Source organism: Falco biarmicus, chromosome 18, assembly GCF_023638135.1.
Source record: "Falco biarmicus isolate bFalBia1 chromosome 18, bFalBia1.pri, whole genome shotgun sequence".
Classification (NCBI taxonomy): domain Eukaryota; kingdom Metazoa; phylum Chordata; class Aves; order Falconiformes; family Falconidae; genus Falco; species Falco biarmicus.
This window is the reverse complement of record NC_079305.1, coordinates 6,338,704-6,363,493: the sequence shown is the minus strand read 5'-3', so window position 1 is coordinate 6,363,493 and position 24,790 is coordinate 6,338,704. Positions and strand designations below refer to the sequence as shown.

General features: G+C 65.3%; 1 protein-coding gene across 1 annotated transcript; it reads right to left on the bottom strand.

Moving 5' to 3' along the window:
- Positions 1–16,884: 16,884 nt before the first annotated feature.
- On the bottom strand, positions 16,885–24,766 carry LOC130141101 (vigilin-like; the record flags this gene model as incomplete). Its single annotated transcript, XM_056321782.1, is given in 13 exon segments — positions 16,885–16,971; positions 17,303–17,416; positions 17,678–17,758; positions 18,680–18,778; positions 19,282–19,386; positions 19,948–20,046; positions 20,048–20,056; positions 20,271–20,477; positions 21,326–21,541; positions 22,016–22,222; positions 23,861–24,076; positions 24,631–24,663; positions 24,731–24,766. Coding segments are annotated over 13 exon segments (1,509 nt in total), but the record flags the coding sequence as incomplete, so codon positions are not given.
- Between the last annotated feature and the right edge of the window lie 24 nt (positions 24,767–24,790).

The following is a 24,790-nucleotide window of genomic DNA, read 5'->3' as shown; positions in this document are numbered from 1 at the left end:
AGCCCACCACAGCCCGTCACAGCCCATCACAGCTCACCACAGACCGTCCCAGCCCAGCACAGCCCGTCCTAGCTTACCACAGGCCACCACAGCCCACCACATCCCGTCCCAGCCCACCACAGCCAACCACAGCCCGTCCCAGCCCACCACAGCTTACCACGGCCCACCACAGCCCACCACGGCCAATCCCAGCCCACCACAGCCCAGCACAGCCCACCACAGCCTACCAGGGCCCACCTCAGCCCACCACAGCCCGTCCCAGCACGTAACAGCCCGTCCCAGCACGTCACAGCTTGTCCCAGTACATCCCAGCCCGTCCCAGCCCACCACAGCCCGTTCCAGACTACCACAGCCCATCCCAGCTTACCACAGCCCGTCCCAGCCCACCACAGCCCGTCCCAGCCCACCACAGCCCGTCCCAGCCCACCACAGACCGTCCCAGCCCACCACAGCCCACCAAAGATCGTCCCAGGCCACCACAGCCCGTCCGAGCCCACCACAGCCCACCACAGACCATCCCAGGCCACCACAGCACGTCCCAGCCCACCACAGCCCGTCCCAGCCTACCACAGCCCGTCCCAGCCTACCACAGCCCACCGCAGCCCACTACAGACCGTCCCAGCATGTCCCAGTCCATCCCAGCATGTGCCAGCCTGTCCCAGCCCACCACAGCCCTTTCCAGCCCACCACAGCCCGTCCACGCCCACCACAGCCCGTCCCCGCCCACCACAGCCCGTCGCAGTTCACCACAGCCCGTCCCAGCCCACCACAGCCCGTCCCAGCCCACCACAGCCCGTCCCAGCCCACCACAGCTTACCACGGCCCACCACGGCCGGTACCAGGCCACCACAGCCCAGCACAGCCTAGCACAGCCTACCAGGGCCCACGTCAGCCCACCACAGCCCGTCCCAGCACGTCCCGGCTTGTCCCAGTACGTCCCAGCCCACCACAGCCCACCACAGCCCATTCCAGACTACCACAGCCCATCCCAGCTTACCACAGCCCGTCCCAGGCCACCACAGACCGTCCCAGGCCGTCCCAGCCACCCACAGCCCGTCCCAGCCCACCACAGCCCACCACTGCCCGTCCCAGCCCACCACAGCCCGTCCCAGCCCACCACAGCCCATCCCAGCCCACCAAAGCCCACCACAGCCCGTCCCAGCCCACCACAGCCCGTCCCAGCCCACCACAGCCCGTCCCAGCCCACCACAGCCCGTCCCAGCCCATCACAGTTCACCACGGCCCGTCCCGGCCCACCACGGCCCGGCCCACCACGGCCCGTCCCGGCCCACCACGGCCCGGCCCGGCCCAGCATGGTCGGTCCCGGCCCACCACGGCCCGTCCCGGCCCACCACGGCCCGTCCGAGCCCACCACAGCTTGTTCCAGATCACCACAGCCCGTCCCAGCCCACCACAGCCCTTCCCAGCCCACCACAGCCCATCCCAGCCCGTGCCAGCCAATACCAGCCCACGACAGCCCGTCCCAGCCCACCACAGCCCGTCACAGCCCATCACAGCTCACCACAGACCGTCCCAGCCCACCACAGCCCGTCCTAGCTTACCACAGGCCACCACAGCCCACCACATCCCGTCCCAGCCCACCACAGCCAACCACAGCCCGTCCCAGCCCACCACAGCTTACCACGGCCCACCACAGCCCACCACGGCCAATCCCAGCCCACCACAGCCCAGCACAGCCCACCACAGCCTACCAGGGCCCACCTCAGCCCACCACAGCCCGTCCCAGCACGTCACAGCCCGTCCCAGCACGTCACAGCCCGTCCCAGCACGTCACAGCTTGTCCCAGTACATCCCAGCCCGTCCCAGCCCACCACAGCCCGTTCCAGACTACCACAGCCCGTCCCAGCCCACCACAGCCCGTCCCAGCCCACCACAGCCCGTCCCAGCCCACCACAGCCCGTCCCAGCCCACCACAGCCCGTCCCAGCCCACCACAGCCCGTCCCAGCCCACCACAGCCCGTCCCAGCCCACCACAGCCCACCAAAGATCGTCCCAGGCCACCACAGCCCGTCCGAGCCCACCACAGCCCACCACAGACCATCCCAGGCCACCACAGCCCGTCCCAGCCCACCACAGCCCGTCCCAGCCTACCACAGCCCGTCCCAGCCTACCACAGCCCACCGCAGCCCACTACAGACCGTCCCAGCATGTCCCAGTCCATCCCAGCATGTGCCAGCCTGTCCCAGCCCACCACAGCCCTTTCCAGCCCACCACAGCCCGTCCACGCCCACCACAGCCCGTCCCCGCCCACCACAGCCCGTCCCCGCCCACCACAGCCCGTCGCAGTTCACCACAGCCCGTCCCAGCCCACCACAGCCCGTCCCAGCCCACCACAGCTTACCACGGCCCACCACGGCCGGTACCAGGCCACCACAGCCCAGCACAGCCTACCAGGGCCCACGTCAGCCCACCACAGCCCGTCCCAGCACGTCCCGGCTTGTCCCAGTACGTCCCAGCCCACCACAGCCCACCACAGCCCATTCCAGACTACCACAGCCCATCCCAGCTTACCACAGCCCGTCCCAGGCCACCACAGACCGTCCCAGGCCGTCCCAGCCAACCACAGCCCGTCCCAGCCCACCACAGCCCACCACAACCCGTGCAAGCCCACCACAGCCCGTCCCAGCCCACCACAGCCCGTCCCAGCCCACCATAGTACGTCCCAGCCCACCACAGCTTACCACGGCCCACCACGGCCGGTACCAGCCCTCCACAGCCCAGCACAGCCTAGCACAGCCTACCAGGGCCCACGTCAGCCCACCACAGCCCGTCCCAGCACGTCCCGGCTTGTCCCAGTACGTCCCAGCCCGTCCCAGCCCACCACAGCCCGTTCCAGACTACCACAGCCCATCCCAACTTACCACAGCCCGTCCCAGGCAACCACAAACCGTCCCAAACCGTCCCAGCCAACCACAGCCCATCCCAGCCCACCACAGCCCGTCCCAGCCCACCACAGCCCGTCCCAGCTCACCACAGCCCGTCCCAGCTCACCACAGCCCGTCCCAGCTCACCACAGCCCGTCGCAGCCCACCACAGCCCGTCGCAGCCCACCACAGCCCGTCGCAGCCCACCACAGCCCGTCGCAGCCCACCACAGCCCGTCACAGCTCACCAAAGCTCGTTGCAGCTCACCAAAGCCCGTCCCGGCCCAACACGGCCCACCACAGCCCACTAAGGCCCACCACAGCCTGTCCCAGCCCACCACGGCCCACCATGGCCCACCACAGCCCTTCCCAGTCCACCACAGCCCACCACAGCCCGTCCCAGCATACCACGGCCCGTCCCAGCCCATCACTGCCCATCACAGCCCACCACAGCCCGTCCCAGCCCACCACAGCCCGTCCCAGCCCACCACAGCCCGTCCCAGCCCACCACAGACCGTCCCAGCCCACCACAGCCCACCAAAGATCGTCCCAGGCCACCACAGCCCGTCCGAGCCCACCACAGCCCACCACAGACCATCCCAGGCCACCACAGCCCGTCCCAGCCCACCACAGCCCGTCCCAGCCTATCACAGCCCTTTCCAGCCCACCAGAGCCCGTCCCCGCCCACCAGAGCCTCTCCACGCCCACCACAGCCCGTCCCCAACCACCACAGCCCGTCGCAGTTCACCACAGCCCGTCCCAGCCCACCACAGCTTACCACGGCCCACCACGGCCGGTACCAGGCCACCACAGCCCAGCACAGCCTAGCACAGCCTACCGGGGCCCACGTCAGCCCACCACAGCCCGTCCCAGCACGTCCCGGCTTGTCCAAGTACGTCCCAGCCCACCACAGCCCACCACAGCCCGTTCCAGACTACCACAGCCCATCCCAGCTTACCACAGCCCGTCCCAGGCCACCACAGACCGTCCCAGGCCGTCCCAGCCAACCACAGCCCGTCCCAGCCCACCACAGCCCACCACAACCGGTGCAAGCCCACCACAGCCCGTCCCAGCCCACCACAGCCCGTCCCAGCCCACCATAGTACGTCCCAGCCCACCACAGCTTACCACGGCCCACCACGGCCAGTCCCAGCCCACCACAGCCCAGCACAGCCTAGCACAGCCTACTAGGGCCCACGTCAGCCCACCACAGCCCGTCCCAGCACGTCCTGGCTTGTCCCAGTACGTCCCAGCCCGTCCCAGCCCACCACAGCCCGTTCCAGACTACCACAGCCCATCCCAACTTACCACAGCCCGTCCCAGGCCACCACAAACCGTCCCAAGCCGTCCCAGCCAACCACAGCCCGTCCCAGCCCACCACAGCCCGTCCCAGGCCACCACAGCCCGTCCCAGGCCACCACAGCCCGTCCCAGGCCACCACAGCCCGTCCCAGGCCACCACAGCCCGTCCCAGCTCACCACAGCCCGTCGCAGCCCACCACAGGCCGTCCCAGATCACCAAAGCTCGTTGCAGCTCACCAAAGCCCGTCCCGGCCCAGCACGGCCCACCACAGCCCACTAAGGCCCACCACAGCCTGTCCCAGCCCACCACGGCCCACCATGGCCCACCACAGCCCTTCCCAGTCCACCACGGCCCGTCCCAGCATACCACGGCCCGTCCCAGCCCATCACTGCCCGTCCCAGCCCACCACAGCCCGTCCCAGCCCACCACAGCCCGTCCCAGCCCACCACAGCCCGTCCCAGCCCGTGCCAGCCAATACCAGCCCACCGCAGCCTGTCCCAGCCCGTCCCCCGCCCATTCTCAAACCACCAGAGCCCGTCCCAGCCCACCACGGCCTGTCCCAGCCCACCACTGCCCGTCCCAGCCCACCACAGCCCACCACTGCCTGTCCCAGCCCACCAGAGCCCGTCCCAGTCCACCACGGCCCGTCCCAGCACACCACATCCCGTCCCTGCCCACCACGGCCCACCACGGCACGTCCCAGCCCACCAGAGCCCACCACAGCCCGTCTCAGCCCACCACAGCCCGTCCCAGCCCACCACCGCCTCTCCCATCCCACCACAGCCCGTCCCAGCCCAGCACAGCCCGTTCCAGCCCGTCCCAGCCCACCACAGCCCGTCCCAACCCACCACAGCATGTCCCAGCCCGCCACGGCCCGTCCCAGCCCAACACGGCCCGTCCCAGCCCACGACGGCCCGTCCCAGCCCACCACGGCCCGTCCCAGCCCACCACGGCCCGTCCCAGCCCACGACGGCCCGTCCCAGCCCACGACGGCCCGTCCCAGCCCACCACGGCCCATCCCAGCCCACCACGGCCCGTCCCCGCCCACCACGGCCCGTCCCTGCCCATTCTCAGACCACCAGAGCCGGTCCCAGCCCACCAGAGCCGGTCCCAGCCCACCACTGCCCGTCCCAGCCCACCACTGCCCGTCCCAGCCCACCACTGCCCGTCCCAGCCCACCACGGCCCGTCCCAGACCACCACGGCCCGTCCCAGACCACCACGGCCCGTCCCTGCCCACCACGGCACGTCCCAGCCCACCAGAGCCCACCACGGCCCGTCTCAGCTCACCACAGCCTGTCCCAGCCCACCACGGCCCATCCCAGTCCACCACGGCTCGTCCCAGCCCACCACAGCCCGTCCTAGCCCACCACAGCCGGTCCCAGCCCACCACAGCCCGTCCCAGCCCACCACAGCCCGTCCCAGCCCACCACAGCCCGTCCCAGCCCACCAAAGGCCACTACAGCACACCACAGCCTACCGTAGACCACCACAGCCCGTCCCAGCTTGTCCCAGCCCATCACAGCCCGTCACAGCCAACCACTGCCCGTCCCAGCACACCACGGTCCGTCCCAGCTAACCACGGCCCACCACGGCCCACCACGGCCCATCCCAGCCCACCACGGCCCGTCCCAGCCCACCACGGCCCGTCCCAGCCCACCACGGCCCGTCCCAGGCCACCACAGCCCGTCCCAGCCAGTCCCAGCCAATACCAGCCCACCGCAGCCCGTGCCAGCCCGTCCCAGCCCACCACAGCCCATCCCAGCCCACCACAACACTTTCCAGCTCACCATAGCTTGTCCCAGCCCGTCCCAGCCCACCACAGACCGTCCCAGCCCACCACAGTTCACCACGGCCCGGCCCGGCCCACCACGGCCCGTCCAGGCCCAGCATGGTCCGTCCCGGCCCAGCATGGTCCGTCCCGGCCCACCACGGCCCGTCCCGGCCCACCACGGCCCACCACAGCCTGTCCCAGCCCACCACAGCCTGTTCGAGCCCACCACAGCTTGTTCCAGATCACCAGAGCCCATCCCAGCCCACCACAGCCCGTCCCAGCCCGTGCCAGCCAATACCAGCCCACCACAGCCCGTCACAGCCCATCACAGCTCACCACAGACCGTCCCAGCCCACCACAGGCCACCACAGCCCACCACATCCCGTCCCAGCCCACCACAGCCAACCACAGCCCGTCCCAGCCCACCACAGCTTACCACGGCCCACCACAGCCCACCACGGCCAATCCCAGCCCACCACAGCCCACCACAGCCTACCAGGGCCCACCTCAGCCCACCACAGCCTGTCCCAGCACGTCCCAGCTTGTCCCAGTACATCCCAGACCGTCTCAGCACACCACAGCCCGTTCCAGACTACCACAGCCCATCCCAGCTTACCACAGCCCGTCCCAGCCCACCACAGCCCGTCCCAGCCCACCACAGCCCGTCCCAGCCCGTGCCAGCCAATACCAGCCCACCGCAGCCTGTCCCAGCCCGTCCCCGCCCATTCTCAAACCACCAGAGCCCGTCCCAGCCCACCACGGCCTGTCCCAGCCCACCACAGCCCGTCCCAGCCCAACACAGCCCACCACAGCTCGTCCTAGCCCACCACTGCCTGTCCCAGCCCACCACAGCCCGTCCCAGTCCACCACGGCCCGTCCCAGCACACCACATCCCGTCCCTGCCCACCACGGCCCACCACGGCACGTCCCAGCCCACCAGAGCCCACCACAGCCCGTCTCAGCCCACCAGCGCCCGTCCCAGCCCACCACCCGCCTCTCCCATCCCACCACAGCCCGTCCCAGCCCAGCACAGCCCGTCCCAGCCCAGCACAGCCCGTTCCAGCCCGTCCCAACCCACCACAGCATGTCCCATCCCGCCACGGCCCGTCCCAGCCCGCCACGGCCCGTCCCAGCCCGCCACGGCCCCTCCCAGCCCGCCACGGCCCCTCCCAGCCCACCACGGCCCACCACAACCCACCACAGCCCGTCCCAGCCCACCACAGCCCACCACGGCCCGTCCCAGCACACCACAGCCCGTCCCAGCCCACCACAGCCCACCTCGGCACGTCCCAGCCCACCAGAGCCCACCACAGCGCGTCTCAGCCCACCACAGCCCGTCCCAGCCCACCACGGCCCGTCCCAGCCCACCACGGCCCCTCCCAGCCCACCACGGCCCGTCCCAGCCCACCACGGCCCGTCCCAGCCCACCACGGCCCGTCCCAGCCCACCACGGCCCGTCCCCGCCCATTCTCAGACCACCAGAGCCCGTCCCAGCCCACCACGGCCTGTCCCAGCTCACCACGGCCTGTCTCAGCCCACCACGGCCCAGCACGGCCCGTCCCAGCCCACCACGGCCCGTCCCACCCCGCCACGGCCCGTCCCATCCCGCCACAGTTCGTCCCAGCCCACCACGGCCCACCACAACCCACCACAGCCCGTCCCAGCCCACCACAGCCCACCACGGCCCGTCCCAGCACACCACAGCCCGTCCCAGCCCACCACAGCCCACCTCGGCACGTCCCCAGCCCACCAGAGCCCACCACAGCGCGTCTCAGCCCACCACAGCCCGTCCCAGCCCACCACGGCCTCTCCCAGCCCACCACGGCCCGTCCCAGCCCACCACGGCCCGTCCCAGCCCACCACGGCCCGTCCCAGCCCACCACGGCCTGTCCCAGCCCACCACGGCCCGTCCCCGCCCATTCTCAGACCACCAGAGCCCGTCCCAACACACCACGGCCTGTCCCAGCTCACCACGGCCCGTCTCAGCCCACCACAGCCCAGCACGGCCCGTCCAAGCCCACCACGGACCGTCCCAGCCCATCACGGCCCGTCCCAGCCCACCACGGCCCGTCCCAGCCCACCACGGCCCGTCCCTGCCCACCACGGCCCGTCCCTGCCCACCACGGCCCACCTCGGCACGTCCCAGCCCACCAGAGCCCACCAAAGCCCGTCTCAGCCCACCACGGCCTTCCCAGCCCACCACAGCCTCTCCCATCCCACCACAGCCCATCCCAGACCGTCCCAGCCCACCACAGCATGTCCCTGGACACCACAGCCCGTCCCAGGACACCACAGCCCGTCCCAGCCCGCCACAGCCCGTCCCAGCCCGCCACAGCCCGTCCCAGCCCGCCACAGCCCGTCCCAGCTTGCCACAGCCCGTCCCAGCTTGCCACAGCCCGTCCCAGCTTGCCACAGCCCGTCCCAGCTTGCCACAGCCCGTCCCAGCCCGCCACAGCCCGTCCCAGCCCACCACAGCCCGTCCCAGCCCACCACAGCCCGTCCCAGCCCACCACAGCCCGTCCCAGCTCACCACAGACCGTCCCAGCCCACCCCAGCCCGTCCCAGCAAATCCCAGCCCGTCCTCGCCCATTCTCTAGACCACCAGAGCCCGTCCCAGCCCACCACGGCCTGTCCCAGCTTACCACAGCTCGTCCTAGCCCACCACTGCCTGTCCCAGCCCACCACGGCCCATCCCAGCACACCACAGCCCGTCCCTGCCCACCACGGCCCAACACGGCACGTCCCAGCCCACCAGAACCCACCACAGCCCGTCTCAGCTCACCACAGCCTGTCCCAGCCCACCACGGCCCACCACAGCCCGTCCCAGCCCACCAAAGGCCACTACAGCACACCACAGCCTACCGTAGACCACCACAGCCCGTCCCAGCCCGTCCCAGCTTGTCCCAGCCCATCACAGCCCGTCACAACCAACCACTGCCCGTCCCAGCCCGCCACGGCCCGTCCTAGCCCAGCACGGCCCGTCCCAGCCCGCCACGGCCCCTCCCAGCCCGCCACGGCCCCTCCCAGCCCGCCACGGCCCCTCCCAGCCCACCACAGCTCACCACGGCCCGTCCCGGCCCACCACGGCCCATCCCGGCCCACCACGGCCCACCACAGCCCACCACGGCCCGTCCGAGCCCACCACAGCTTGTTCCAGATCACCACAGCCCGTCCCAGCCCGTGACAGCCAATACCTAGCCCGTCCCAGCCCGTGCCAGCCCATCCCAGCCCACCACAGCCCATCCCAGCCCAACACAGCCCGTCCCAGGACAACACAGCCCGTCCCAGGACAACACAGCCCGTCCCAGGACAACACAGCCCGTCCCAGCCAGGGCCAGCCAATACCAGCCCACGGCAGCCCATGCCAGCCCGTCCCAGCCCACCACGGCCAGTCCCAGCCCACCACGGCCCACCACAACCCACCACTGCCCGTCCCAACCCACCACTGCCCGTCCCGGCCCGTCCCAGCCCGTCCCGGCCCGTCCCGGCCCGTCCCAGCCCACCACGGCCCGTCCCAGCCCACCACGGCCCGTCCCAGCACACCACGGCCCATCCCAGCCCGTGCCAGCCAATACCAGCCCACCGCAGCCTGTCCCAGCCCGTCCCCGCCCATTCTCAGACCACCAGAGCCCGTCCCAGCCCACCACGGCCCGTCCCAGCCCACCACTGCCCGTCCCAGCCCACCACTGCCCGTCCCAGCCCACCACAGGCCGTCCCAGCCCACCACAGGCCGTCCCAGTCCGTCCCAGCCCACCACGGCTCGTCCCAGCCCACCACGGCCCGTCCCAGCCCACCACGGCCCGTCCCTGCCCACCACGGCCCGTCCCTGCCCACCACGGCCCACCACGGCACGTCCCAGCCCACCAGAGCCCACCACGGCCCGTCCCAGCCCACCACGGCCCGTCCCAGCCCACCACGGCCCGTCCCAGCCCAGCACAGCTCGTCCCAGCCCACCACAGCCCGTCTCAGCACATCCCAGCCTGTTCCCGCCCATTCTCCGACCACCAGAGCCCGTCCCAGCCCGCCACGGCCCGTCCCAGCCCGCCACGGTTCGTCCCAGCCCACCACGGCCCACCACAACCCACCACAGCCCGTCCCAGCCCACCACAGCCCACCACGGCCCGTCCCAGCACACCACAGCCCGTCCCAGCCCACCACAGCCCACCTCGGCACGTCCCAGCCCACCAGAGCCCACCACAGCGTGTCTCAGCCCACCACAGCCCGTCCCAGCCCACCACAGCCTCTCCCAGCCCACCACGGCCCGTCCCAGCCCACCACGGCCCGTCCCAGCTAACCACGGCCCGTCCCAGCCCACCACGGCCCCTCCCAGCCCACCACGGCCCGTCCCAGCCCACCACGGCCCGTCCCAGCCCACCACGGCCCGTCCCCGCCCATTCTCAGACCACCAGAGCCCGTCCCAGCCCACCACGGCCTGTCCCAGCCCACCACGGCCCGTCTCAGCCAACCACAGCCCAGCACGGCCCGTCCCAGCCCAGCACAGCCCGTCCCAGCCCACCACGGCCCGTCCCAGCCCACCACGGCCCGTCCCAGTCCACCACGGCCCGTCCCTGCCCACCACGGCCTGTCCCTGCCCACCACGGCCTGTCCCTGCCCACCACGGCCCGTCCCTGCCCACCACGGCCCACCTCGGCACGTCCCAGCCCACCAGAGCCCACCAAAGCCCGTCTCAGCCCACCACGGCCTTCCCAGCCCACCACAGCCTCTCCCATCCCACCACAGCATGTCCCTGGACACCACAGCCCGTCCCAGCCCACCACAGCCCGTCCCAGCCCACCACAGCCCGTCCCAGCCCACCACAGCCCGTCCCAGCCCACCCCAGCCCGTCCTCGCCCATTCTCTAGACCACCAGAGCCCGTCCCAGCCCACCACGGCCTGTCCCAGCCCACCACAGCTCGTCCTAGCCCACCACTGCCTGTCCCAGCCCACCACGGCCCATCCCAGCACACCACAGCCCGTCCCTGCCCACCACGGCCCAACACGGCACGTCCCAGCCCACCAGAACCCACCACAGCCCGTCTCAGCTCACCACAGCCTGTCCCAGCCCACCACGGCCCACCACAGCCCGTCCCAGCCCACCAAAGGCCACTACAGCACACCACAGCCTACCGTAGACCACCACAGCCCGTCCCAGCCCGTCCCAGCTTGTCCCAGCCCATCACAGCCCGTCACAACCAACCACTGCCCGTCCCAGCCCGCCACGGCCCGTCCTGGCCCAGCACAGCCCGTCCCAGCCCGCCACGGCCCCTCCCAGCCCGCCACGGCCCCTCCCAGCCCGCCACGGCCCCTCCCAGCCCACCACGGCCCCTCCCAGCCCACCACGGCCCCTCCCAGCCCACCACGGCCCCTCCCAGCCCACCACAGCTCACCACGGCCTGTCCCGGCCCACCATGGCCCATCCCGGCCCACCACGGCCCACCACGTCCCACCACAGCTTGTTCCAGATCACCACAGCCCGTCCCAGCCCGTGACAGCCAATACCTAGCCCGTCCCAGCCCGTGCCAGCCCGTCCCAGCCCACCACAGCCCATCCCAGCCCAACACAGCCCGTCCCAGGACAACACAGCCCGTCCCAGCCCGGGCCAGCCAATACCAGCCCACGGCAGCCCGTGCCAGCCCGTCCCAGCCCACCACGGCCAGTCCCAGCCCACCACAGCCCACCACAACCCACCACTGCCCGTCCCAACCCACCACAGCCCGTCCCGGCCCGTCCCAGCCCGTCCCGGCCCGTCCCAGCCCACCACGGCCCGTCCCAGCCCGTCCCGGCCCGTCCAAGCCCGTCCCGGCCCAGCCCACCACGGCCCGTCCCAGCCCACCACGGCCCGTCCCAGCCCACCACGGCCAGTCCCAGCCCGTGCCAGCCAATACCAGCCCACCGCAGCCTGTCCCAGCCCGTCCCCGCCCATTCTCAGACCACCAGAGCCCGTCCCAGCCCACCATGGCCTGTCCCAGCCCACCACTGCCCGTCCCAGCCCACCACAGGCCGTCCCAGCCCACCACAGGCCGTCCCAGCCCACCACAGGCCGTCCCAGCCCACCACAGGCCGTCCCAGCCCACCACAGGCCGTCCCAGCCCACCACGGCCCGTCCCAGCCCACCACGGCTCGTCCCAGCCCACCACGGCTCGTCCCTGCCCACCACGGCTCGTCCCTGCCCACCACGGCCCACCACGGCACGTCCCAGCCCACCAGAGCCCACCACGGCCCGTCCCGGCCCACCACGGCCCGTCCCGGCCCACCATGGCCCGTCCCGGCCCACCACGGCCCGTCCCGGCCCACCACGGCCCGTCCCAGCCCACCACGGCCCGTCCCAGCCCAGCACAGCTCGTCCCAGCCCAGCACAGCCCGTCTCAGCACATCCCAGCCTGTCCCCCGCCCATTCTCAGACCACCAGACCCCGTCCCAGGCCACCACGGCCCGTCCCAGGCCACCACGGCCCGTCCCAGGCCACCACGGCCCGTCCCAGGCCACCACGGCCCACCACGGCACGTCCCAGCCCACCAGAGCCCACCACAGCCCGTCTCGGCTCACCACAGCCTGTCCCAGCCCACCATGGCCCACCACGGCCCGTCCCTGCCCAGCACGGCACGTCCCAGCCCACCAGAACCCACCACAGCCCGTCTCAGCCCACCACAGCCCGTCCCAGCCCACCAAAGGCCACTACAGCCCACCACAGCCCGTCCCAGACCACCACAGCCCGTCCCAGACCACCACAGCCCATCCCAGACCACCACAGCCCGTCCCAGCCCACCACGGCCCGTCCCAGCCCACCACGGCACGTCCCAGCCCACCACGGCACGTCCCAGCCCACCACGGCACGTCCCAGCCCACCACGGCCCGTCCCAGCCCAGCACGGCCCGTCCCAGCCCAGCATGGCTCGTCCAAGCCCAGCACAGCCCGTCCCAGCCCAGCACAGCCCGTCTCAGCACATCCCAGCCTGTCCCCGCCCATTCTCAGACCACCAGAGCCCGTCCCAGCCCACCACTGCCCGTCCCAGCCCACCACGGCCCGTCCCAGCCCACCACGGCCCGTCCCAGACCACCACGGCCCACCACGGCACGTCCCAGCCCACCAGAGCCCACCACAGCCCGTCTCAGCTCACCACAGCCTGTCCCAGCCCACCATGGCCCACCACGGCCCGTCCCTGCCCAGCATGGCACGTCCCAGCCCACCAGAACCCACCACAGCCCGTCTCAGCTCACCACAGCCCGTCCTAGCCCACCACAGCCCGTCCCAGCCCACCAAAGGCCACTACAGCCCACCACGGCCCGTCCCAGCCCACCACGGCCCGTCCCAGCCCACCACGGCCCGTCCCAGCCCACCACGGCCCGTCCCAGCCCGTCCCAGCCCACCACGGCCCGTCCCAGTCCACCACGGCCCGTCCCTGCCCACCACGGCCCACCTCGGCACGTCCCAGCCCACCACAGCCCACCAAAGCCTGTCTCAGCCCACCACAGCCCACCACGGCCCACCACAGCCCACCACAGCATGTCCCAGCCCACCACGGCCCGTCCCAGCCCACCACGGCCCGTCCCAGCCCACCACGGCCCGTCCCAGCCCACCACGGCCCGTCCCAGCCCACCACGGCCCATCCCAGCCCACCACGGCCCGTCCCAGCCCACCACGGCCCGTCCCAGGACACCACGGCCCGTCCCAGCTCACCACGGCCCGTCCCAGGACACCACGGCCCGTCCTCGCCCATTCTCAGACCACCAGAGCCCGTCCCAGCCCACCACGGCTCGTCCTAGCCCACCACTGCCTGTCCCAGCCCACCACGGCCCATCCCAGCACACCACAGCCCGTCCCTGCCCACCACGGCTTAACACGGCACGTCCCAGCCCACCAGAACCCACCACAGCCCGTCTCAGCTCACCACAGCCTGTCCCAGCCCACCACGGCCCACCACAGCCCGTCCCAGCCCACCAAAGGCCACTACAGCACACCACAGCCTACCGTAGACCACCACAGCCCGTCCCAGCTTGTCCCAGCCCATCACAGCCCGTCACAACCAACCACTGCCCGTCCCAGCTAACCACGGCCTGTCCTGGCCCGCCACGGCCCCTCCCAGCCCGCCACGGCCCCTCCCGGCCCGCCACGGCCCCTCCCGGCCCACCACGGCCCCTCCCGGCCCACCACGGCCCACCACGGCCCACCACGGCCCATCCGAGCCCACCACAGCTTGTTCCAGATCACCACAGCCCGTCCCAGCCCGTGACAGCCAATACCTAGCCCGTCCCAGCCCGTGCCAGCCCATCCCAGCCCACCACGGCCCGTCCCAGCCCACCACGGCCCGTCCCAGCCCAGCACGGCCCGTCCCAGCCCAGCACGGCCCGTCCCAGCCCAGCACGGCCCGTCTCAGCACATCCCAGCCTGTCCCCGCCCATTCTCAGACCACCAGAGCCCGTCCCAGCCCACCACTGCCCGTCCCAGCCCACCACGGCCCGTCCCAGCCCACCACGGCCCGTCCCAGCCCACCACGGCCCGTCCCAGCCCACCACGGCCCACCACGGCACGTCCCAGCCCACCAGAGCCCACCACAGCCCGTCTCAGCTCACCACAGCCTGTCCCAGCCCACCATGGCCCACCACGGCCCGTCCCTGCCCAGCACGGCACGTCCCAGCCCACCAGAACCCACCACAGCCCGTCTCAGCTCACCACAGCCCGTCCTAGCCCACCACAGCCCGTCCCAGCCCACCAAAGGCCACTACAGCCCACCACGGCCCGTCCCAGCCCACCACGGCCCGTCCCAGCCCACCACGGCCCGTCCCAGCCCACCACGGCCCACCACAGCCCGTCCCAGCCCACCACGGCCCGTCCCAGCCCACCACGGCCCGTCCCAGTCCACCACGGCCCGTCCCAGTCCACCACGGCCCGTCCCTGCCCACCACGGCCCACCTCGGCACGTCCCAGCCCACCACAGCCCACCAAAGCCCGTCTCAGCCCACCACAGCCTGTCCCAGCCCACCACAGCCCGTCCCAGCCCACCACAGCCCACCACGGCCCTTCCCAGCCCACCACAGCATGTCCCAGCCCACCACGGCCCGTCCCAGCCCACCACGGCCCGTCCCAGGACACCACGGCCCGTCCCAGCCCACCACGGCCCGTCCCAGGACACCACAGCCCGTCCCAGCCCACCACGGCCCGTCCCAGCCCACCACGGCCCGTCCCAGCCCACCACGGCCCGTCCCAGCCCACCACGGCCCGTCCCAGCCCACCACGGCCCGTCCCAGCTCACCACGGCCCGTCCCAGCTCACCACGGCCCGTCCCAGCTCACCACGGCCCGTCCCAGCCCACCCCAGCCCGTCCTCGCCCATTCTCAGACCACCAGAGCCCGTCCCAGCCCACCACGGCTCGTCCTAGCCCACCACTGCCTGTCCCAGCCCACCACGGCCCATCCCAGCACACCACAGCCCGTCCCTGCCCACCACGGCTTAACACGGCACGTCCCAGCCCACCAGAACCCACCACAGCCCGTCTCAGCTCACCACAGCCTGTCCCAGCCCACCACGGCCCACCACAGCCCGTCCCAGCCCACCAAAGGCCACTACAGCACACCACAGCCTACCGTAGACCACCACAGCCCGTCCCAGCTTGTCCCAGCCCATCACAGCCCGTCACAACCAACCACTGCCCGTCCCAGCTAACCACGGCCTGTCCTGGCCCGTTCCAGCCCGTCCCAGACCACCACGGCCCCTCCCAGCCCACCACGGCCCCTCCCAGCCCACCACAGCTCACCACGGCCCGTCCCGGCCCACCACGGCCCATCCCGGCCCACCACGGCCCATCCCGGCCCACCATGGCCCACCATGGCCCACCACAGCTTGTTCCAGATCACCACAGCCCGTCCCAGCCCGTGCCAGCCCATCCCAGCCCACCACAGCCCATCCCAGCCCAACACAGCCCGTCCCAGGACAACACAGCCCGTCCCAGGACAACACAGCCCGTCCCAGGACACCACAGCCCGTCCCAGCCCGTGCCAGCCAATACCAGCCCACGGCAGCCCGTGCCAGCCCGTCCCAGCCCACCACGGCCAGTCCCAGCCCCACCACGGCCCACCACAACCCACCACTGCCCGTCCCAGCCCACCACAGCCCACCACAGCCCGTCCCGGCCCGTCCCAGCCCACCACGGCCCGTCCCAGCCCACCACGGCCCGTCCCAGCCCGTCGCCGCCCGTCCCAGCCCGTCGCCGCCCGTCCCAGCCCGTCGCCGCCCGTCCCAGCCCGTCGCCGCCCGTCCCAGCCCGTCGCCGCCCGTCCCAGCCCGTCCCAGCCCGTCGCCACCCGTCCCAGCCCGTCGCCGCCCGTCCCAGCCCCTCCACAGCCTGTCCCAGGCCACCCGCAGCCCGTCCCAGCTCAGCAGAACCCACCGCAGCCCGCCACAGCCCGTCCCAGCCCAACACATCCCACCACAGCCCGCCGCAGCCCGGCCCAGCACGGCCCACCACAGTTCACCACGGCCTGTCCCAGCCCACCACGGCTCACCACAGACCGTCCCAGCCCACCAGAGCCAGTCCCAGCTTACCACAACCCACCACAACCCGTCTCAGCTCACCACAGCCCACCACAGCCCTCCACAGCCCTCCACAGCCCTCCACAGCCGGTCCCCACCCACCGCGGCCCGGCCCAGCAGAACCCACCGCGGCCCGGCCCAGCAGAACCCACCGCGGCCCGGCCCCAACAGGGCCCAGCAGAGCCCGTCCAGGCCCAGCAGAGCCCGTCCAGGCCCAGCAGAGCCCGTCCCAGCTTACCACAGCCCGTCCCAGCCCATCCCAGCCCAGCAGAACCCACCACGGCCCGCCCCGGCCCACCACGGCCCCGCCCCGGCCCGCCTCTAACCCGTCCCATCCCACCACGGCCCGGCCCAGCACAGCCCGTCCCGGCCCACCTGTATTAGGAACAATATCTCACCTTTTTCATTTTGGCACCTCCTTTCGCTGTGATGTTCTTGTGGAACTGTTTGCAGATGGGGACAGAAATAGAAAAGCTGTTTTCAACCTAAGGGAGAAAGGAAGGGAGAACTGAAGATTACACTGTCGTGGCAAGGGAGGCCCGACTTCAGGAGCTCTGATAAACGAGCTTTTGATAACAGGCTTAGACCCAAGGAAGTTCTCTATACGAGGGACTTGTAAGACTAAACAAAGGCAAGGACGTTCCCCTATAGCCTTCACATAACAGGTACTATCCCCCTGCCTCCATTCAGCCAAAACAGCGTCGACAGCTCCCTCCTCTTGAGGTGTTTTAGCTCTACCCAAGCCAGTAGAGCTCTGCTTTGCCCCAGGGTTATCCAGGCACGTAGGAGGGAAGAGCAGGCAGAAGACCTCCTTACCAGGTCTGCCACCATCTTTTGCATGTACTCGGTGCACTTCTCCACCTCGTTTTTGGGACCTCGGAGCTGGACGATGTCACTCTTGTGTGCAGGGTCTGGGAAGTTGATGATAACCTGCAGGAGCCGTCATTTATAGTTAGCTCAAGCAAAAGCAAGAACCCTTGTGTCAGACACATGCAAAGGTTGGGGGGATCCTACACATGCCCTTTTCCCATTCAGAAAAGGGGAACCGTGTTAGCGGCCTCTGGCTAAAAGAACTATCTTCTCAGACACTTGCGCTACAGAGCCACTAAAGTTACGACTTCTGTGACGACAGGCCTACTACCCACGCAGGAAATAACCCCTCTGGATTCCTCCTCTCCTACAAAGCCTTACCTCTGGGAATTGCTCCCGGATTTCCCAGACCCGCTCAGCCTTCTGCCCAATGATGGTCCAGTGGAATTTCTGCTCAACGATTAGGTCTGCAGCGTGTTCATTTTCCTGATGGGAACAGAGGGCACACTGAGTGTTCAGCCAGAGAGCCATCTACTTTGACTTAGCGGTTTGCTGCCCGACGGTTTACTTGCCAGCACTGTCCCTCTTTTCTCCAGACAAAATTCACTCTGCGTTGACAGAGAAGGGCTACCCGAGGGAACAGGGGAAGACATTTGTGAAGAGGAACTTGCACTTGTCATGAGATCCAAGTGCTCGGTGGGCAAGGGGCACACACTCGCACCAGAAGGTTACAAGGGAACACGAGAGCCCAAACCCTGCAGTCTCCCAAGCATCACATCCTACTCACTCACCATGGGGACACATTGCAGTGCTATCAAACTAGCAGACCACAACAAGGCTTTACCATCGGCCATATTCTACTGCCAGTGCTGTAGCACCTTCCTCCAGAGGCCAGACCACACTGCTCCTCCTCCAGCTGACACCCTCTCCCACAAGCCACAGGGCTATTTAACCACTTAGCGGGAACCAGCTACACCTGCACGTCATCCACGTCAATCAACCCACTGCCTCTGAGGCAAGGCCACAGCTGCATGTTATCAATGCTAATCAACCGACCGCCTTCATTCCTCTACAGGGAGAAGCTCACCAAGGACATTTCCACCACTCACAACTGGCTGCTAAAGTGTCATTCGCACAGAGCAACGTGTGGAAAAAAAAAAAATAAATTCCTCCAGGACACATCAAAGTAATTCCACTACTGTTCAGGCTCCCAAGGTACTTTCACCCGTTAAAGCCATCGCAAGGCCTGACGGCCCATTTCTCTCCTTGTACCACCACCACTCCAGAAAAGCAGAGGAAATGTGATGGAGACAGCACACTGGGTGAGCTACAGAGCCCCTGATATGATCTACTAAACACGAAGAGTGTGAGCATGGGAAGGACTAGAAAGGCACTCCACTTACTGTTAGCTCCGTTCTTGCCAAGGAGGTGTCGGTGGAATTGGTGCTCAGCCTTGATTATTGCGTAATCCATCCCGTGGATCTAAAAAGAATTATATTTTTATATCTATATCTTTATATGTATGTATGTCCAGTATTATATATTATATTATATAGGGCCAGGTAGGACAGGCCACCGCTTCTGTCTCGTGCCCTAAGTAACTGCCTACTGCCACTATTGGCACTGACTCACCAGCGGTCAGCTACAAGCACTTCTGCTCTTCAGCAGAGCACAAGCATTCCTCTGCTTTGAGAAGAGAGCATTGTGCTCATGAAACATTGAAAAGACTTACTTCTATGCCTCTCCAGCTATAACAAAGAGAATCCTTCCTTCTCTGCACCAAAAATATTAATGCTGACTTTTCAAGGATGCTATGGATGAGTTTCATAACCAAGGGGCGTCATCCACCTGCCACACAATTTGTCTCCTGCAAGTTCGATTAAGCATGTCAAGACATCCTATGGATGTGACAAACACCTCATCACCTCTGCTCTGTTGCCCCTTCTTCCCCCAGTTTCTTACTGGAACTAGTAACTCCAGCTCACCAGTTCCTTGAGCATGGCTTCAATCTGTTCCTGAGCCACATGCACATCTTCTGTAGGTCCTTCCAAAGTGATGTTATCCTCTCCTCCAGTGAATTTGATGTGAACCTTGAGGTGAAGGACAATGAATCTCTTCAGAATTTGCCAAGATCCAAGCCAGGCCAATGCTTTTGGTCAGGCCTACACCATTGATCCCTGCCACCGAGAGATGTGCTCCTTCCCAAAAAGCCCAGACCAAATCCCCACAATTTTACAAGTCAGAAACTTAACAATTTCGGCCATATGGCAGTGCCTAGAGCCCAAGGCTCTGGTGCTGTCCCGGTTTCTGCAAGGGCTTTGGAGAAGTTTACTCATCTAGCCTTTATCTAGATACCGTCTAACTCCCCAGGGAGAAGCCTTGCTGCACTCGCCATTTCCAGGTATCCTACTACATCAGTTCTCAAAACAGCACCACATAAAGCTTCCTTGGAAGGGCTCAACCCATGACAATAACATAGGAGGAGCAGTGTTTGCAGCAGTAAAAGAGAGGGTTCCCTTGAACGGCAAAGATCTGTGTCATTTCCCCCTGGTTTTACCCACGCTAGAATACACCTCTCTCTTTCGTGACGAGTGATCTGGACTAAACCTTTTTCTACGCCGAGGGTGCTAAGCTAACCAGCTCATCCATACCTTTGGCATCTGCTGAGTTATTTTGGCCAGGTTCTGTCCTTTCTTTCCAATAATGAAACGATGAAGCCAAGAGGGGGCAGAGACCGAGGAGACGGTAAAAACTGTTGGCCTGAGAGACAGAAAAACAGAGAAGTTGTTTGATGGACAAACTGAAAGAGGCCTTCACAACAATTCAGTTCCAATTCCCACGCTGCACCTCTGGTATTGACTTCTAAGCTGCACCTCTAATGGCCCAAGAGAGAGCACCCCCGCTACACCTGTCAGTGCTCACAAATGGATCTTCATGGGACCTTCAAAGGAGGCCTAGCCCATCTTGTCAGTACCTTTGCATAGACGTCAGTCAATGCTTGCCCAAGTTTTTCAGGCTCGCCTCGCAGTATCACCGTCCCCGAGCTCCTGTCAGTGGGTGGGATCTCGACAGAGACTCCAGTCTTCTCCAAGATCTCCTGCAGGGAATTCCCCTTGGGGCCGATGACATACTTGTGCTGGGACTTCTTCACCTCCACTGCAAGAGTAGTAGTCTTCTTTTTCTGTAGGGGCAGAGACACTGAGGCATCAATCACAAGGGGGCGGGGAAGGACAAGAGCGACAGGAAGAGGCACAAGATGCAGTCAAACTCTGCACCCAGCAAAGAGCAAAGCCAAGCTGAGCACAGTGGCTCAGCAGTACCCTAGCACCCCTTGGACCCCTGCCTACAGAAAGCCTTGTGCTCAAAAATTCACAGGGCAAGTACAAAACTAGCATGCTGTGTCAAGCTCCCTGGGACACGGCATGCAAGAGACCACACACACACACACAGGCATGTCGTTGTCGTCGTCCCCGTCCCCCCGTTGGACAACAGGGTTCAGCTCCCAGCCGTCTCCCAGGCAGTGCTGTGATGCAACACTGTGCAGGCTATAAGCCGATTGTTGAAATCCAGACTGGTACAAATACAGACCTAACCACGAGGAAAAAACAGCCCAGCAACCCACAACAAGGATATTCACAGCAGCGTTGGCTGTGGGAAATAAACGGGAGTGACATTCACTCTTCAGCAACTTCTACTTAGGTAGCAACGTTGATACTGTCAGCTGGCCACCACTGTAGACTTCACACTTCTTTCCATCCTTAGTAGCACCGGTGTGAACAAGAGCCAGGGGAGCTCTTGGTGGCCTGCTAAGTCCCACGATACAGAAAAGCAAGAAATCTGTCACCTCCCTGATAGTATCAGCCCAGCTCCCACTCTGCCGAGTGAGGAAACGGTAGGATTCAGGGTCATGTACTGCAAGGGCTGCTGAGCCAGATGCAACAGAGGGATGCACAAAAGTAGAACACGAAGGGAAGAGTGCCTAGGAGCGGGTGCCAGGGGAAGGTGGGAAGCTTTATGGACCATCCGTACCTTCTCCTCATAGATCTTCTTAACTCGAGCCACAGCCTGGGCTAGTTGCTCCTTTTCTCCGCTGGAGACTATCTCGGTCTTGTTGACACTGGGTGGAGGAATGTCGATGCGTGTCCCTGTGTCCTGCACGAGCTCCCTCACCAGCTTGTTGTAAGGGCCGGCAATGAAAGGGTGGTACACTTGCTCCACGTCCAGCCGCTCCACGGCACGCTTATCCTGGAAGAGCCCACAACAGACCTTGGTGGGAACTGCCCTCTATATTACAGTCTCTGCCAGGCACAGCTAAGTTCCCAGGGCTGTCCTGCCTGACACTCTGGCCCAAGCAACCTTCTCAGTTTGCGGGCTTGTAGATCTCCACCTCTTTCCATCTACAAATACGGTTGCTGCTGCTGCTCCTTGTTTACGATATTCACCCCTGTGATCTCCTGCCTTATCTCAGCTGGCACCTAAGATGCGTCGCTTCAACTATCAAATGCTTGTTTTGGCCTCAGAGATGGACAAAACGCAGCACAAGAAGTTTCAGGACCTGGCAGCGGTGCTCATACAGCCGGCGAGTGGCACAGTATACCACTCTGTTCAGGCTAACGTTAGCCACTGACTGTAGCCACGGTGGCTGCAAACTCAGACTGTACCGTGGGGAAGCAAAATGGCTGACCAGCTAATGCCATGAGAGAGATCATACTGAGGTACCTGCTCAGCGGAGATAAGCAGGATCTCGTGCCGGGCCTTCTCAATCCCTTCTTTAGTGCCGCTGATCTTGATCTGGTTGCTGGGGCCATCTGGGCGGGGGACCTGCATTTTGGTTGCAGTTTTGAGCTTCAGGTCCTGCAGCTTCTCACCCTTCTTTCCAATGACAAAACGGTGGTGCTCCTTGGGGATGGCAACTGTTGCTGAAGCCTGCGGCAGAAGAACCAAGCATCTGTGAAAAGCCTTGCCTGCACTGGCAGATCCACAGGAACAGAGCCAGGCAAAGCAAGGTAGACGTTGCTCAGTGGTACTACTCCTCAGAGCAAACACAACGCCTTCCCAGCACATTCTGTCCGAGGGCTGACACTGTACCAGCTGACCTACAGTGCCTCCATGCCAGGAGTATAAACCCCACCTTTCCCTCAAAACCCTTCTGTTTGCACAGGAGCAGTACTCTGAATTAGCAAAGGCCTTCCGACACAGACGAGGAGGTGCCTCTCCTCCAGTGTAAGACACCAGACAACAACTGAGATGGCAGCGCACAGCTGGAGTTTATCTGAACTCTGACATCTGCTGCCAAGGCTACAGAGAACAAGACATACAGTATGACTCCTAGGAAAGAGAAATTCAACACCAGAAACCTACTGCAGGAGGCAGGCAGCTAGCACATGCTTACCGCTACTGAAGTGCTAGGTGTCTTCAAGTGTAGCACATGCGGCTCCTGGGACTGCTTCTAGAAGGCCCCACATGCAAAAGGGGTCCTTCTCAATCTACCATTAAAGGGATGCTCTATACAAGGGCTTCCCGACTTCTTCCCTTCTCATTGAGTTTTTGCAGGTCTGGTAGCTGATGACTGCTATCGTGCTCTTGATCCCTCTGATTAGGTAACCACTAACAGCAATCAGACAATGAAAATGCAAGCTATAATGGAAAAATAAAAGATGAAGAAAAGATTACTCAGTGTGACTTTTCAGCTCTGTGTTCCTGTCCTGAAGCCAGCCAAGCCTAAGAGAAGCTGGAACAGAGACACAGCTTCCAGACCTGGGGCCAGGGCAGTAGGAGGTATATTTGAGAACAGTGGCTCATGGATCTGTGGCGGCACAACCTGAACTGTTTTTTCAGATGCACTTTGTGGATGTAGGGTTTCGTTCCTTTCTCTTTCCTCTGGCAGGGTATGACACAGGGGCTGAACAGCGCTAAGCAGACATGGTATTAACATCGCATTACCTACCTTTGGCATTATACTTTAAAACACACTGCAACACCTGGCTGCGATACATCCTAACAAGAGCTACCACCTTGACTATGAGCTCAAGAACCATAAGGGAAGAGATCAAAACCTAGACGACTGAAGCAACCGAAACAACAGGGTTGTGGCTCCTTACCAGTGTGCCTTGAGTTACACAAGGCAGAACCCTGACCCGAAGCTTTTGGCTTTTGGCAGGACTTCCTTTTCTCTACTTTTCTTTCTCCCAGCCTTCCACGTTCTCCTCTGAAGGACTTCAGGAAAAGCACAGTCCCGTTCTCACACACTACTAGCTTTGTGTGTGAGGCTCCTGCACCAGCACCTCAGCACAAAGTCACTGGTTGCAACTCAAATGTTCCAGAGATGGCAGACTCCACGCTTCATGCAACACCACGGCCTGTAATTAACTTGGAACCCTATTTGAAGCCTCATTCCCATTCCAAATTGCCAATTGGGTGCTTTGAAAACGTATGGCGAAGCTGAATTAGTCACGTAACAACATACCTCTTTGGCTTACAAGCACACGGGCCCAAGGGTCTCAGAGCATTTGCGAGTCTTGGGGAAGAGCAAAGACGAAGGCAGAAACAGTTAGATGCCCTCACCTGAGTCTGCAGTCGAGCGACAATCTGCTTCCGAGCCTTCGTGACTGCTTCCGGCTTGCCAGAGACCACGATCGAAAGGCCCTGGTCCTTTGCGAGAGACAGCTCCAGGTGAGCCCCTGTCTTCTGCATGATGTCAAGGCAGATCTTGGCCTGCTCGCCTTCTCCAAACTGATTCATGCCCTTGTATTTCCTCTCCTCCAGTGGCACATGGAACACCTGCTCAGCCACGGGACAGACAAAAGCAGGGCACAGCAAGGTGTCAGTGTGCTTTTGATTATCAGTGTCTCCCTCTCTTACTGCCACACAGGAGGACTTCACTGGTGTACTAAGTTCCCAGATTTAGGCGACCCATCAGCCTTTCCAGTGGAGACACCAGCTGCAGTACAAGGGCACGGCAGCAGGCAGTGTGTCCCAAACTGAGTGCTTTCCTAAAGAACATGCTGTTGGGGAGGGGGGGGGGGGGGGGGGGGGGAACACTTCAATGCATTAGCACTCACTCCTTGAATTCTGCAATCCTCCCTTCAGGCCTGTTCCAGCTATCTGTGGAACAGGGATGCAGAGCTTCTTCTGGGCAGTTTTTCAACACATCCCTCCCCCTCCGGAGCAGTCCTAGCATTCAGCTGCGGTCTTCCTTGTGCCTCAGGGCAAAGTACAGCAAAGAGGCAGTTACTCTGACACACTAAGGGATTTCATACTCCAGGGAAAGCTTCACTTCACCTACTTTTTGGAGGGATGAAAAGGAGGGACATAAGACACCCACTCCCACCAACCTGAGTGATGACAGAAGCCTTTATTGGCTGCACCTGTTCTGATTCTTTGGCCACCCAGAAGTTTACATCTCAATCCTTCCCAGCTTTGGAATCATCTCACACGTCGTAACCTATTACGCAGGCAAAAAAGAACCATTCGGCTACATAGGAATAGTCTGAG